Here is a 13,784-nt window from a genome sequence, read left to right as displayed (position 1 = left end):
TTTATTATGTTGTACCTTATATCCCTAGTATTTAGTTACCTTATAACTGGAAGTCTGTACCTTTTGACTGCCTTCATTCAATTCCCCCTCCCCTGACCCAGTATTTTATTCTTTTTGATGCTATTGTAAATAAAAGTATTTTCTTAATTTCTCTTTTAAGAAAAAGAGAAATTTAACTTACAAATGTAAAATTAAATTACATTTAAATTTTAAAAATTAAATTTTAAATTAAATTACAAATTTAAAAAATCTCTTTCTGGGGCTTCCCTGGTGGCTCAGTGGTTGAGAGTCTGCCTGCCGATGCAGGGGACACGGGTTCATGTCCCGGTCCGGGAAGATCCCACATGCCGCAGAGCGGCTGGGCCCATGAGCCATGGCCACTGAGCCTGCGCGTCCAGCGCCTGTGCTCCGCAACGAGAGAGGCCGCAACAGTGAGAGGCCTGCGTACCGCAAAAAAAAAAAAAAATCTCTTTCTGAACTCCCATGTTCACTGCAGAAAATGCAACTGATTTTTGATACCGACTTTGAATCCTGCAACTGTACTAAATTTGTTTATTAATTTTAATAGTTTTTTGGGAACCATTCAGATTTTCTATGTATAAGATAATGTCCTCAGCAAGTAAAGACAATTTTACTTGTTCCTTTCCAACGTGAATATCTTTTATTTCTTTTTCTTGCCTAACTGCTCCGGCTAGAACTTCCAGTACTATGTTGAACAAAAGTGGTGACAGTGGGTATCCCTGTCTTGTCCTGATCTTAGAGGAAAAGCCTTTAGCTTTTCATGGTTGTAATATGGTATTAGCTGTGGACTTGTTATATGTGGCCTTTATTATGTTGAAGTTTGTTCCCTCTATACCCACTGTGTTGAGAGTTTTCTCATGAAAGGATGCTAAATTCTATCAAATGCTTTTTCTGCATCTACTGAGATCATCATATGATTTTCATCCTTCATTTTGTTAATGTGGTGTATCACGTTGATTTACTTGCAAGTGTAGAACTACCTTGCATCCCTGGAATAAATCCTTCTTGATCATGGTGTATGATCCTTTTCATGTACTGTTCAATTTGGTTTGCTAGTATTTTGTTGAGGATTTTTGATCTATGCTCATCAGGGATATTGGTCTGTAATTTGTCCTTATCTGGTTTTGGTATCAGGGTAATGCTAGATTTATAAAATGAGTGTGGGTGTTCCCTCCTCTTCTACTGTTTAAAAAGAGTTTGAGAATGATTGGTAATTCTTTAAATGTTTAGTAGAATTCACCAGTGAATTAGGAGTTTGGGATTAATATATACGCACGAATATATATAAAACAGATAACCAACAAGGACTTACTGTATAGCACAGGGTCCTATACTCAATATTTTGTAATAACCTATAAGGGAAAAGAATATGTATATATTTATATATAAACGTATAACTGAATCACTTCGCTATACACCTGAAACTAACAAAACACTGTAAATCAACTATGATTCAATTTAAAAAAAAAAAAGAATTCACCAGTGAAGTCATCTGGTCCTGGACTTTTCTTGGTGGGAGGTTTTTGATCAGTGATTCAATCTCCTTACTAGTAACTGGTCTGTTCAGATTTTCTATTTCTTCATGATTCAGTCTTAGTATATTATATGTTTCTAGGAATGTATCCATTTCTTCTAGGTTGCCCAATTTGTTGGCATAAAAATGTTCACAGTAGTCTCTTAGATCCTTTGTACCAATATTTCTGTGATACCAGTTGTAATGTCTCCTATTTCATTTACAATTTTGAGGCCTCTCTTTTTCTTGGTGAGTCTAGTTAAAGGTTTGCCTACGTTGTTTACCTTTTCAAAAAACAAGCTCTCAGTTTCACTGATCTTTTCCAGTGTCCTTTTAGTCTCAATTTATTTCCACTCCAACCATTATTTCCTTCCTTCTACTGACTTTGGGCTAAGTTTGTTCTTCTTTTTCTAGTTCCTTGGGATCTAAAGTGAGGTGGTTTATTTAACATTTGTCTTTATTCTTAATGTAGGCATTTATTGCTATAAACTTCCCTCTTGGAACTGCTCTGGGGATATCCCATATCTCAAGATATTTTTTTGATTTCTCTTTGATTGCTTCTTTGAATCAATATGCGTTTGGGGGCATGCTATTTAATCTCCACATATTTCTTAATCTTCTAGTTTTCTTCTTGTAATAGATTTCTAGTTTCATATCATTGTGGTTGGAAAAAATGCTTGATATGATTTCAATCTTCTTAAGTTTATTAAGACTTATTTTGTGGCCTAACATATGATCTATCCTGAAAAATGTTTCATGTGTACTTGAGAAGAATGTGTATACTACTGGATGGAATGGAATGTTCTGTAAATGTCTGTTAAATTCACTTGATCTAACATGTAAGTTAAAATCTGATGTTTCATTACTGACTTTCTGTCTGGATGATCTACCCATTGTTGAAAGTGGAGTACTGAAGCTCCCTACTATTACTGTATTGCTCTCTATTTCTTCCTTCAATTCTGTAAATATTTTCTGTATATTAAGTGCTCCTACTTTGGGTACACAAATATTTACAAATATTATATCCCCTTGATAAACTGACCCCTTTATCATTAGAAATGAGATTCCTATGAAACTAATAAAATATTAAGTTCATATTACAAAATAACCACATACCTTTAAGAGCTTCACAGTGCTTTTTAATTGCTACAGGAGTCAAATGCAGAAAATTGGGAATCTAAAATAAGAGAATTTTAAAGGATAAATTAGCTAAGTGTCTTTGTGTGTGTGTGTGTGTGTGTGCACGCGCGTGCATGTGTGTGTGTTCGGGTGGCCATGCCACGCGGCTTGCAGAATCCTAGTTCCCCAACCCGGGATTGAACCTGGGCTCCAGCAGTGAACCGAGTCCTAACCACTGGACAGCCAGGGAATTCCTGCCTAAGTGTCTTAAAAACATGAAACAGACAGTTTTCTCACAAAACTAAATCATAAGGCCCACAAAACTTGTAATAAATAAAATCTGTTTTTTTTAAACAATACTGATTCCATGTCACAGGTGTTGTAAATTCAAGAAATGAATTTCCTAAAATAAAGATTCAGTACCAAGTATCTTAAGAGAATGATGGTGGAGAAGAAACATTATTTTTACAGTATTATTCTTGCCACAAATCTACAGAAGTATATATTTCCCTTATAAAACTGAAAGCACTTTAGGACACAGACCATTGTTTAATAATCCTAATTCCCCTGGAATACATATCACTGAGATACAGTTTCTACTTTATACTTAACAGACATTTTATGAATTGAATGGATGAATAAATGAAGTGAGCAGATCTTAAATGAACAGTTTAATGAAGTTGGGAATATCTTTATGATACACTGAGAGGTTCTCTAAACATTTATAGGGCCAATGGAAATTTAGGTAAGGTCAGAGATTTGATTCCTTCAAATAAATAATTAACATTTCCTAGTATATTTCTTAAATAATGTTAAGCATCTAAAGAGAAAATTTAGTTTAAAGAAACTCACTTGGAAAGAAACTTTGAACAAACAGAAAGTTACTCTAAACATTATGTCTGGAATCTTAAGTGCTAATCAGAAAAGGAATATTTTAATCAAGAGAAAAGAGGCAACAAATATTGGGATTATGAGGTGGGTGACTTCATTTTCTATACTTTTATTTTACTTGCTTATTTATTCTATACTTTTATTTTTGAAACATGATTCAAAATCATAAAAGGAAAATATAATAGCTAATGCTTACACAGCATTTATACTGGCACTGTTCTATGAACACTGTACATATTACCTCAGTGTACAAGCTTGTTCAATGGGACTTACTAGGAACAGATCGTATCATCGGACTAAGCATTAAGGTGATTCTTAAAAGGGATGGCATACATTAAATGTTTGGATTTTTATGTTTATTAAAATTCCATTTACAACCATCATTATAAATATATTGCTATTCTCTTTCACCAAGTGATATTTTCCACAGACCTTTTCTTTAAACTAAGTTCAATTCTTCTCTTCATTTGAAGAAAAGATTAGTTTTACAGGTGTTTGTTTTCTCGTCTCTTGGAATGTTCCCATTTCCAAATTTCATCTGCCTATCTCCAGCAGCAAACAAACCCCTCTTGATATTACGATCTCATTTTTTACCAGCAACTTTTAGCAAATTTTTGTTTTTCATGAACACTCATTTAGCAGAAAATACAATTCCTTGATGATAATTTCATAGTATGTAAAAGGAAACCACCTAAGATATGCATTCCCAGGCTACGCATATTTGTATTTTCTTTAAGAAGTCTGTTTTTCAGAAATCATTATAGATGCTATCAACTCATTACAGATGCTATCAACTGAAGCATTTAACATGACCTATTTTTCTTCAAGAAATAAAGAAGTTTAAGGACTCTAACAATCCTACTAAATAATTTTCTGTAGAAGTTTTAAATCTCTTTTTCAAAAGTAACAACTTCACCTCCCAGTTCTCAAACTCAAATTAGGTTATTTCACTTTTCTTAGTTCTGCTTGAAAGACACAATATAGAAAAGATACAATAGAAACGAAAAAGCCAAAAGGAAGCCATAGGACCAATCAATTACATTCTTAAATGCCTAGGGTTCTTTGAGCCTTCTTTGCCGAGGATAACCAAAACATAATGTCCATTATTTTCTGGAAAAAGATTGAATTAAAATACAGTAAGCTGCTATGCACTGAACCTTGAAGTGTTGGGAGAGAGGGTAGGTATCAGAGGGAGATCAGCATTTCTTTAGATATAAGTTTTAGTCAATGAAACAGCAACTTATCTTACCTTTAAAAGTTCCAGATTTCCCTCCTTAGCCATGGGCACCCCTCTTTTTACCGGATAACCCATTCGAACAGGAAGAGGTACTGCTGAGGGTTTAAATGGCGCTGCAACAGGGTAAACACTAGGCCAGTCCTGGTCAACAGCCATTTTCTCTGTCCTAGGAGGTAGTGCCTGAGGAATGTAAAATAGTTTAATATTTTAAATATAAACATATTCTTTAATTTTAAAGCAAAAAAGCTGCAATTAAGAGAAACATAAGAGGATTTACAACCTACATAAAATCTGACCTCCCACAGCTAATGCTGCTGAAATGAAAACACACTAAACATACCTAAATATCTCTGGCACAGTTTCCTTAAACCCAGTAGCAAGGATCCCCTTCAACAGCACATTTCCTTCGCAAAAAAATTTCTCTATCTTATTTATTTACTTAGACTTTTTTTTTTTTTGCGGTATGCGGGCCTCTCACTGTTGTGGCCTCTCCCGTTGCGGAGCACAGGCTCCGGACGCACAGGCCCAGCGGCCATGGCTCACGGGCGTAGTTGCTCCGCGGCATGTGGGATCCTCCCGGACCAGGGCACGAACCCGTGACTCCTGCATCGGCAGGCGGACTCTCAACCACTGCGCCACCAGGGAAGCCCCTATTTACTTAGACTTTTAACAAACTTTCTACATATTGTTTATGAAGGGGTAAGTAATGATATATTGTGAATAAGTTTTAAAACTTTGATGAAAGTCAGTACATGAGGTGACAATGAGACAAACTTGGAAATAAAGGAAATAAGAAAAAGGAACATAAAGAATAAGAACTCAGAAATAAGTAAATTAGGATTAAACTTAATGAATAGATACATAATGAGAAATAATATGTTTCCTAGGCCCAGAGAATAACTACATGATATTTTAGTCAGTCACATTAACATATTTATTTTTTAAACTGTATTTGATAGACAGGGATGCCCAGCATTCCCTTTAAACCCAAAACGAAGGTTTGAAGAGGCAAAACTAGGCAACACCCATCTAAGTAATATACATGTAGTATATGTCCTGGAAGCAGTTAATATTCCTGTGAAAATGACTACTCTATTCGATTATAATTGGTGCCATTTAACTTCCAGCTAACGTGCCTTTGTTCTGACTCCATGCTGCCTAAGTGACCGTATAATTTGGATTCCTCCACAGATACCTACAGGGTGAGACCAAACTGGTTAGATTAACGCATACATCCCAGGCTGCATGACTGTTCAAGGCATCATCAAAAATAATTCTTTATTCTGGTTTATATACCTATTTCCTGGGAGTATGTGAGTGAGTCCACGTCTCAAAGATGATCCATTCTCAGGGAACTGACAACAGGCAGTGAAAGACTAGAGCCAGGGCTGTGGTAGTCACCCAGTCAACAGCCCCTTGAGAAGAAGCCTTCTCGCGCAGCGCCCTTCTGCCTCATAATGAGTATCTGCCTTACTTTAGAATTTCAAAAACCAGTAAGACAGTCTATACTAGAGTACGTTAGCTGCTTACCTTTCTTCTCGGTGGCCTTTCATATCTGGATGTTCTTTCTGTTGTAGCTGAAAGACAACACAACAGTTACAGAGAATTTTATAACACAGAGCTGTTCAACATTGTTCATGATCCCACAATTCTCACATAATTTAAAGTATTCAGTAATATAAAAATGAAACAATAATCCATTTTCTGTAAGTTCAGGGACTAAATCATTTTAATGAAAATGAAAATTCAGAAACAGGTAAGAAAATCCAAGAGTTACTTGAATATAAAATATATTGTGATTAACGAAATGGTGAACTCATCAACTAGAGCAATATTTTCAGTAACTTTTAAGGTTCATCATCAAATAAGCTTACTTTCCCAAGATAAAATATCTAATTAGAAATAAGTATTTTGCATCTTTAAAAGTAACTGGCTTGAAATATTCTAATATATACTTGCTCATTTTGAAATTATTCTGTTCTTTACACACACACAGACACAAAACAACCTTCAGTTTTCCTTCTCTACTGTTTATTAGCACTGCCAATGCTACAATACCAATAATAACAAAAATCACAGCTATTCCTAATAAATCACATAACTGTACAAGAGGGTAAATTACTTATACACAGTATCTACCTTTTAAAATATTAACTTATGTCTCTCTAAATTAATGTTTTGCTATACTAAAATAATATATGATAACCGTATTTATTCAGCACTTTCACATGTCCAGACACTGTGCTAAATGCTTTTCATTATCACATTTAATCTTATTCTTCACAATAACTATAAGTACTACCATTATCCTTATTTAGAGGTCTTTTAGCCAAGAAAACTAAAGACCAAGTAGTTAGAGTGATGACAGCATAGCACAAAAGACCTCACATTCTGAACCACTAACTCTAGCTTCACAAGGCCCCATAACTACACTGAACTTCCAGTACCAGGTCCCTGAGTTTTTCTCTGAACTTTCTGTTCTGTCTGTCTACAATGTGCCTCCCTTTCATCTGCCTGCCTTCTGTCCCCTACTTCGTCTCCACTTCATCTCTTCATCTGACAAATTCTTATTCATCTCTCAATAGTAATTCATTGATTCATTCAAAAATTGTTTGAGTGATATTGTGTACCAGCAACTCAGAAGGCAGCAATGAACAACAGAAACACAGTCCTTGCTCTCACTGAATGCAGTCTGTCAAATAAGGTAACTATTTAGCAAGTAATTTCAATACACAGTTATAAATATTAATGAAGAGTACAGCAGGGGACCCAATCTAGTCAATTAGTTGGGGAAAATATCCGTGAAGAAGTGGACTTCAAGCGAAAACCTTAAAGACGAGCAGGAAGTAGCCATGGGAATAGGCAAGTAGAAAAAGTGTTCCAGAGTGAGAGAGAAGATGGAAAATCAAAGTAAACAAGTTCAATATGGCTGAAATTTAAGAGTAGGGCATAAGGAGTGCTAAGAAAAGTGATATTTAATAGGTCAGAGATATACTTAATAGGCATCTCAACTAAAACACATCATAGGCAGAGCTCTTGATTTCCTTCTTTCAGTCTTCCCAGTCCCTCTAAATAGTATAACCATCCATCCAAGTTCTCACGATAAAAATCTAACATGCTTCCTTGAGACTTTTCCTCAAGCTCCATATCAAATCCGTCAGTAAGTCCTGTTAGCAGTACTTTCAGAATATATACCAAATCCAACCACTGTTACTTCAATCCAAGTCACTATCATCTCATTTGGAGTACTACATCAACTCCCAACTGGTCTCCTGGCTTCCACTCTTACCCCTGGCTCTCTACAAGGCAGCCAGTGATCTGTTAAAAGTAGAAATCATATTATATCACTCCCTGTTCCAAACCTACCAATGTGATCCCAAACTTATAACAAAATCCAAGCCAGATGCCCATAAGCCTTTACCAGATGAGGTCATTACGTATTTGTCTGTTATCTTATACTTCCACTCTTCTCTTTACTCACTTAGCTCCAGCCACGCTGGCCTTCTTTCTGCTCCTTGGTCACACCCCTAAGCTTGTTCTCACTTTTGAGCTTTTGCACTTGCAATTCCCTATGCCAACAATGCTCTTCCCGCAGATCTGCTCAAATGTCACTCCCCCAAAAGTTCTTTCCCGACTACCCTATCTTATCCTACAGCCACTATTCCCCCAATCCATCATTCTCAAGACCCTGCTTTATTTTTCTTCATAGCACCTAACGTTGTACTGACACTGTTTCCCTGTTTATGATCTGATTTCCCCCCAAGAATGTAAGCTTCATGAGATGAAGGGCCCTGCTGTATCCCAGTACGTAGAACACCACCTAGCACACAGTAGGAGTTAAGTATTTGTAGAATGAATAGATGAATGAAAGATTAAAAAGAAAGTGTTAAGACTAGAAAGAGCTACTATGATGCATTAAGGAATTTACCATTTATCTCAAAGCAATGAAAAACCATTTGTAGATTTTGAACATGAGAGTGGCAAGTTAAGATTTGCTTTTTGCACACCTCACTCTGGCTGTTGTGGGAATTCAAGGTAGGAGAACAAGAGCAGAGAGACGAGTGAAGAAACTATCGAGTGAAGAAACTATCGTAGAAGTGAGAGAGAGCGGCCTAAACTGGACAGTTAGTAGTATGAACATTAGACATATTACAGAAAATATCACCAGGATAGGACCTGGTGAATGACTGGACGCGACCCCTCGACTGAGCTTTTCCTAACTCTTGCGGGCTGCTCCTCGGTGCCCCCCGCCCCCTTACTGTATTCACGCTTCTATTACAGCACCTCACACTGCACAGCACTTCTAGTCTATGCACAACTAGACTTTTCCACTAGATTCCTCCAGGGCAAGAACGGTATCGGGAACCCCTAAAATCTCTCTTGAAGGAAGGTCATCTCAATAATGCCTACTGAATAAAGGCCAACCCCATTTGGTGGCATAGCTAGCCCTGGAATTCAGAGCTGTAGTTTATTCTAGGACACTTGTACGCTTCTCTTAAATTTCGGAAAAATCCGTGGTTCAACACTGCCCAACAAACACTACGAGCACCAGAAAACCAGGGAGAGACCTGTGCCGGTGGCCCTAGGAGGGAGCATCTGAAAGCGCAAGTCATGCAGAAGGGAGGGAGAAAGCTCGCGGCGCCCAAAGGACCCGGAAACAGAAATTGGCTGCCAAGAACCAGGTGACACTCCGCAGAGGGCAGACCCAGATCCGCGGCTTTCCTACTAGGCGGGCCAGCGACAGACCGGCAGAGGACGTACCGGCCTCCCTGGGGTGGCTCTGGCTCCGCCACCGCGGCGGCCATCATGGGCCTGTATTCCGCCCTCTCACCTCCCCCAAAGCCCGGAAGCGACGGAGCAGACACTCACACGGCCTTGGTCTCGGAGAGCGAGTGGCCGGAGACACAGAGGTGGAAAAGGCTCGAAGAGTTCTGGCCCGCGGCTGCAGGACCAGGTACGCAGGGAGCCGGGCGGCCGCCATGGCTGCGAAGACGGCAAGCGGGAGGGCACAAGAGCGCTTCCGGGTCAAGGGGCGGGTCTGAGGCCCTATTGCGCAGACTCGCCGCGTCTTGCCCCGCCCCTGGGGAGAAACAGGAAACACGTGGGCCTGCGAATTCAGAGCCGAGTGAAATGTGCAAGAAAATACCCCCCGCAGAGAAAAAGTAATGAAAAGAAAGTAAAAAGATTTTTTTTTTTTTTTTTAAATCGAAGCAGTCAGTCCAAAGACAATTGTAAATAAGGGCCATAGGGATGGGAGAAATGCGGCTTACAGAGGGCAGGTGAGGGCAGAACCTCAGATGGCCCAAGAGTCAGGTAGTCTACCCTAAGCCCCTGCTTCTTCGCAACTGCTGCTTTTCTGCACTTTCTTGAATTAAAGGAAGTCTTCAGCTAGTGCAAGTGATATGCTTTGAGGAGAGAGGCAGTATCCGATAGTAATAAAAGGATGGCCTCTTGAACCAGACTAGTATTGAGTTTAAAACTTGACTTCACCATCTTTAGGATGTGTGGTCCTAATCAATCAAACGTCTGGGTAGAATACTGGCATACACTGAGCACCCCGTGCGCATAGGCTGTAACTGCTATCAATGATTTGGTTAGCTTGTTTGTAGATCGGATTAGAATTACAAAAAGGCAGAACTCATCAGGACCTAGAAAATAATGGTTATCCTTTAATGAGAGCTCTTATTTTCTACCCTAGAATGGATTAACATACAACTCTTAATAAAATTATCCTCTCTTCTTTTCAATCAGTATATATAATACTCAAAGGACAAAAGTATGATAACAAGAACAACTGGAAACAAACACAACTGTCTCTTGCTAAGCATACCAAGTAGAGCAGAGCTGTGCAGGTGTCCCAGGGTATTCTACCTGTGAACATCCAGTGTGCCATGGGCGTCAATAGTATGTGGCATGATAGGGACAAATATTTGTAATAAGCACCATCCTCATCTTTTCTGACCTCTTATTATCCTATTATTGCTTCAAAGCAGAAGTATGGTGTATTAGGTGTGTATTTGTTTGCTAGGGCTGCTGTAACAAAGTACCAGAAACCAGGTAACTTAAAACAACAGAAGTTTATTCTCCTACAGTTCTAGAAGCTAGAAGTCCAGAATCCAGGTGTTGGCAGGGGATGTTTCGTTCTGGATGTTTTGAGGGAGAATCTGTTTATGCCTCTGTCCTGGTTTCTGATGGTTGCTGGCAGTTTTTGGCTTTCTTTGGCTTGTAGACACATCACTCCAATCTCTACCTCCATCTTCACATGGTATTATCCCCTGTCCTCCATTTTTAAGATTAAAAGCATGGCCTTTAAATCAGATGGATGTGGGATTTAAATCCAGGCTCTATTTCTTTGTGATCTTGGGCAAGTCCACCTAACCTCTCTGAACTTCAGTTTCAGAGAAAATGGGAACAATATTATCTTCTTGAGGACCACAGCGATTAGGTGAGTAACGTTTCAGAAGGCATAATATAAAGGTGGCCATTAGAATTAAGCTCAGGGTCAATGCAGCAGCCACTTTTTCTCTCAATTTTGTATATTTTAGTAGGATAAAGTACAAGGCCTATCCCATAGAAATTTAAGGACAAATGAGTAGGAATCCTTATAGAATTAGTTCATATCCAGAGACTTCTCAATTTCTGAACAAGATGTTAAGACACTTAGTTCCTTGTTCAAACTGCTTATGCTTTCTTTTGTTTTACTCTCTCCCTTAAGACTAAAGTAGATCGATATGACTGGAATTAGAAGAGCCAGAAAAATACTGATTGTTTTCCCTGATATCAAGTACTATGAAGTTCATTCTATAATGAAAGTTAAAAACTCACCTGTAATGCTATCAACGGGCAATAATGCTATCTGTTTCATGCAGTGTATAGAGTAAAGCATGTACTGTTATGTACATAGGAGTTAGTAAGAATAACATAATTTTTCAGTTAGAAAAGATCTTAGAGGTGCAATCACTCAATTATGATAGAAATCTTTTCATTAGCTTTAGTGACCAAATAACCCAGAATACTGAAGCTAGGCTGGTTTCATGGGCTTGTGACTTATACTTAGAGGAGACCTGTGCTTGGCTTAATGCTCTGCTGTCCCTGTCTTGAAATTTTTAATAGTTTTTAAACAAAGGGCTCCATATTTTCAGTTTGCACTGGGCCCCACAAATTATGTAGTCAGTTCTGTGTAGATCAATTTTAAATATTAAGATTTTTAATAATTGGTATTTGAAAACTACATTAATCCAATGACTTTGACAGAGCTTTTTTTTTTTTTTTTGCGGTACGCGGGCCTCTCACTGCTGTGGCCCCTCCCGTTGCGGAGCACAGGCTCCGGACGCGCAGGGCGCAGTGGCATGTGGGATCTTCCCGGACCGGGGGCACGAACCCGCGTCCCCTGCATCAGCAGGCGGACCGACTCTCAACCACTACGCCACCAGGGAAGCCCCAGAGAGCTATTTTTAATCAAAACTAACTTTATAAAAAGTGAGTGAACCAAACTTCCAGTTTTAAGATAAATAAGTACTAATGATGTAATGTACAGCATGATGACTATAGTTAACACTGCTGGATGGTATATTTGGAAGTTGCTAAAAGAGTAGCTCCTAAAGGTTCTCATCACATGGAAAATGTTTTTTCTTTTTTTTTTTTTTGCATCTATATGAGATGATGGATGTTAACTAAACTTATTGGGGTTATCATTTCATAATATATGTAAGTCAAATCATTATGCTGTATAAACTAATACAGTGCTGCACGTCAGTTATATCTCAATAAAACTGGAAAACACTAACTCAAAAATAAATAAATATGCACTTACAGAAAAAAGTGAGTGAACAAAGTATGTCTATTCACAAGCATGGTAAATTGACCATATGCAAATATCCAGGCATGCAACTCAAATATCCATCAAAACAGTATAGATTAAATACTTTATGGTGTATACATCCAACATAGAATACTACTTAGACACATACATCTTAATCTTAATACACATACATCTTAATACATCTTAATGTATTGAACATTAGAATTATCAATACTTTAGGAGGTTAAAAAAAAACTGTCTAGGCCTCTCTCTGAGATGCTGGTCAATTGGTCTAGGTGTGTTTGCAGACTTGGTGGGTTTTTTGCTTTTGTTTTAAGTTTCCCAAGTCAATCTAATATGCAGGCAGGACTGAGAACCACTGATGTCAGCCTTAAAAAGGATGAAGTGGATGTAAATGTATTAGCATGGAAATTTTTCCTCAATATATAGTTTTTAAAATGCAAGTTACGGGCTTCCCTGGTGGCGCAGTGGTTGAGAATCCGCCTGCTGATGCAGGGGACACGGGTTCGTGCCCCAGTCCGGGAAGATCCCACATGCCGCGGAGCGGCTGGGCCCGTGAGCCATGGCCGCTGAGCCTGCGCGTCCGGAGCCTGTGTTCCGCAACGGGAGAGGCCACAACAGTGAGAGGCCCGCGTACCACAAAAAAAAAAAAAAAAAAAAAATGCAAGTTACAAGACACTTATAATTCCATTCGTGTAAAATACTTTCCATATGCACTACACATTCTTGAAGGGTAAACAGTAAACTGGTATGGGGTGTTGGTGAGACTCCTGAAGACTTAACTTTCTATACTTCTGTACTTAAATTTTTACATCAAAATGCAGATTTAAAAAAATGAGAATACAGTATTTTTAAAATCAGCCAATGCTTCACATCTTTGTTTTCATTAAAAAAAAAAAAAAACATGGTGAGTCTTTGACTTATATCTTACAACTATTTATTTTTTTAAATTTATTTTTTAAAATGTATTTATTTTTGGCTGTGTTGGGTCTTCGTTGCTGCACGCGGGCTTTCTCGAGTTGCAGCGAGCGGGGGCTACTCTTCGTTGCAGTGCGTGGGCTTCTCATTGCGGCGGCCTCTCCTGTTGCGGAGTACGGGCTTCTTATTGCGGTAGCTTTTCCTGTTGAGGAGCACGGGCTCTAGGCGCACGGGCTTTTGTAGTTGTGGCATACGGGCTCAGT

General features: G+C 38.5%; 1 protein-coding gene across 3 annotated transcripts in view; it reads right to left on the bottom strand.

The window, feature by feature from the left end:
• Positions 1–9,805, bottom strand: part of MRPS35 (mitochondrial ribosomal protein S35) — a 44,241-nt gene extending 34,436 nt beyond the window's left edge. Inside the window, exons 1-4 of one of the 3 annotated variants that reach the window (XM_059081571.2) lie at positions 9,651–9,805; positions 6,312–6,358; positions 4,794–4,961; positions 2,651–2,711 (exon numbers count right to left, since the gene is read on the bottom strand). In XM_059081571.2, the coding sequence (XP_058937554.1) occupies positions 2,651–2,711; positions 4,794–4,961; positions 6,312–6,358; positions 9,651–9,762 (388 nt within the window). In that variant the 5' untranslated portion in view covers positions 9,763–9,805. Of the gene's footprint in view, positions 1–2,650; positions 2,712–4,793; positions 4,962–6,311; positions 6,359–9,349; positions 9,403–9,650 lie in introns of those variants that run through there. The other 2 variants (XM_059081570.2, XM_067008951.1) reach the window with 2 other exon arrangements.
• Between the last annotated feature and the right edge of the window lie 3,979 nt (positions 9,806–13,784).

Source organism: Kogia breviceps, chromosome 12 (genome assembly GCF_026419965.1).
Source record: "Kogia breviceps isolate mKogBre1 chromosome 12, mKogBre1 haplotype 1, whole genome shotgun sequence".
Lineage (NCBI taxonomy): Eukaryota > Metazoa > Chordata > Mammalia > Artiodactyla > Physeteridae > Kogia > Kogia breviceps.
Note: the sequence above shows the minus strand (reverse complement) of the source record. Positions and strands in the feature narration are given on the sequence as shown.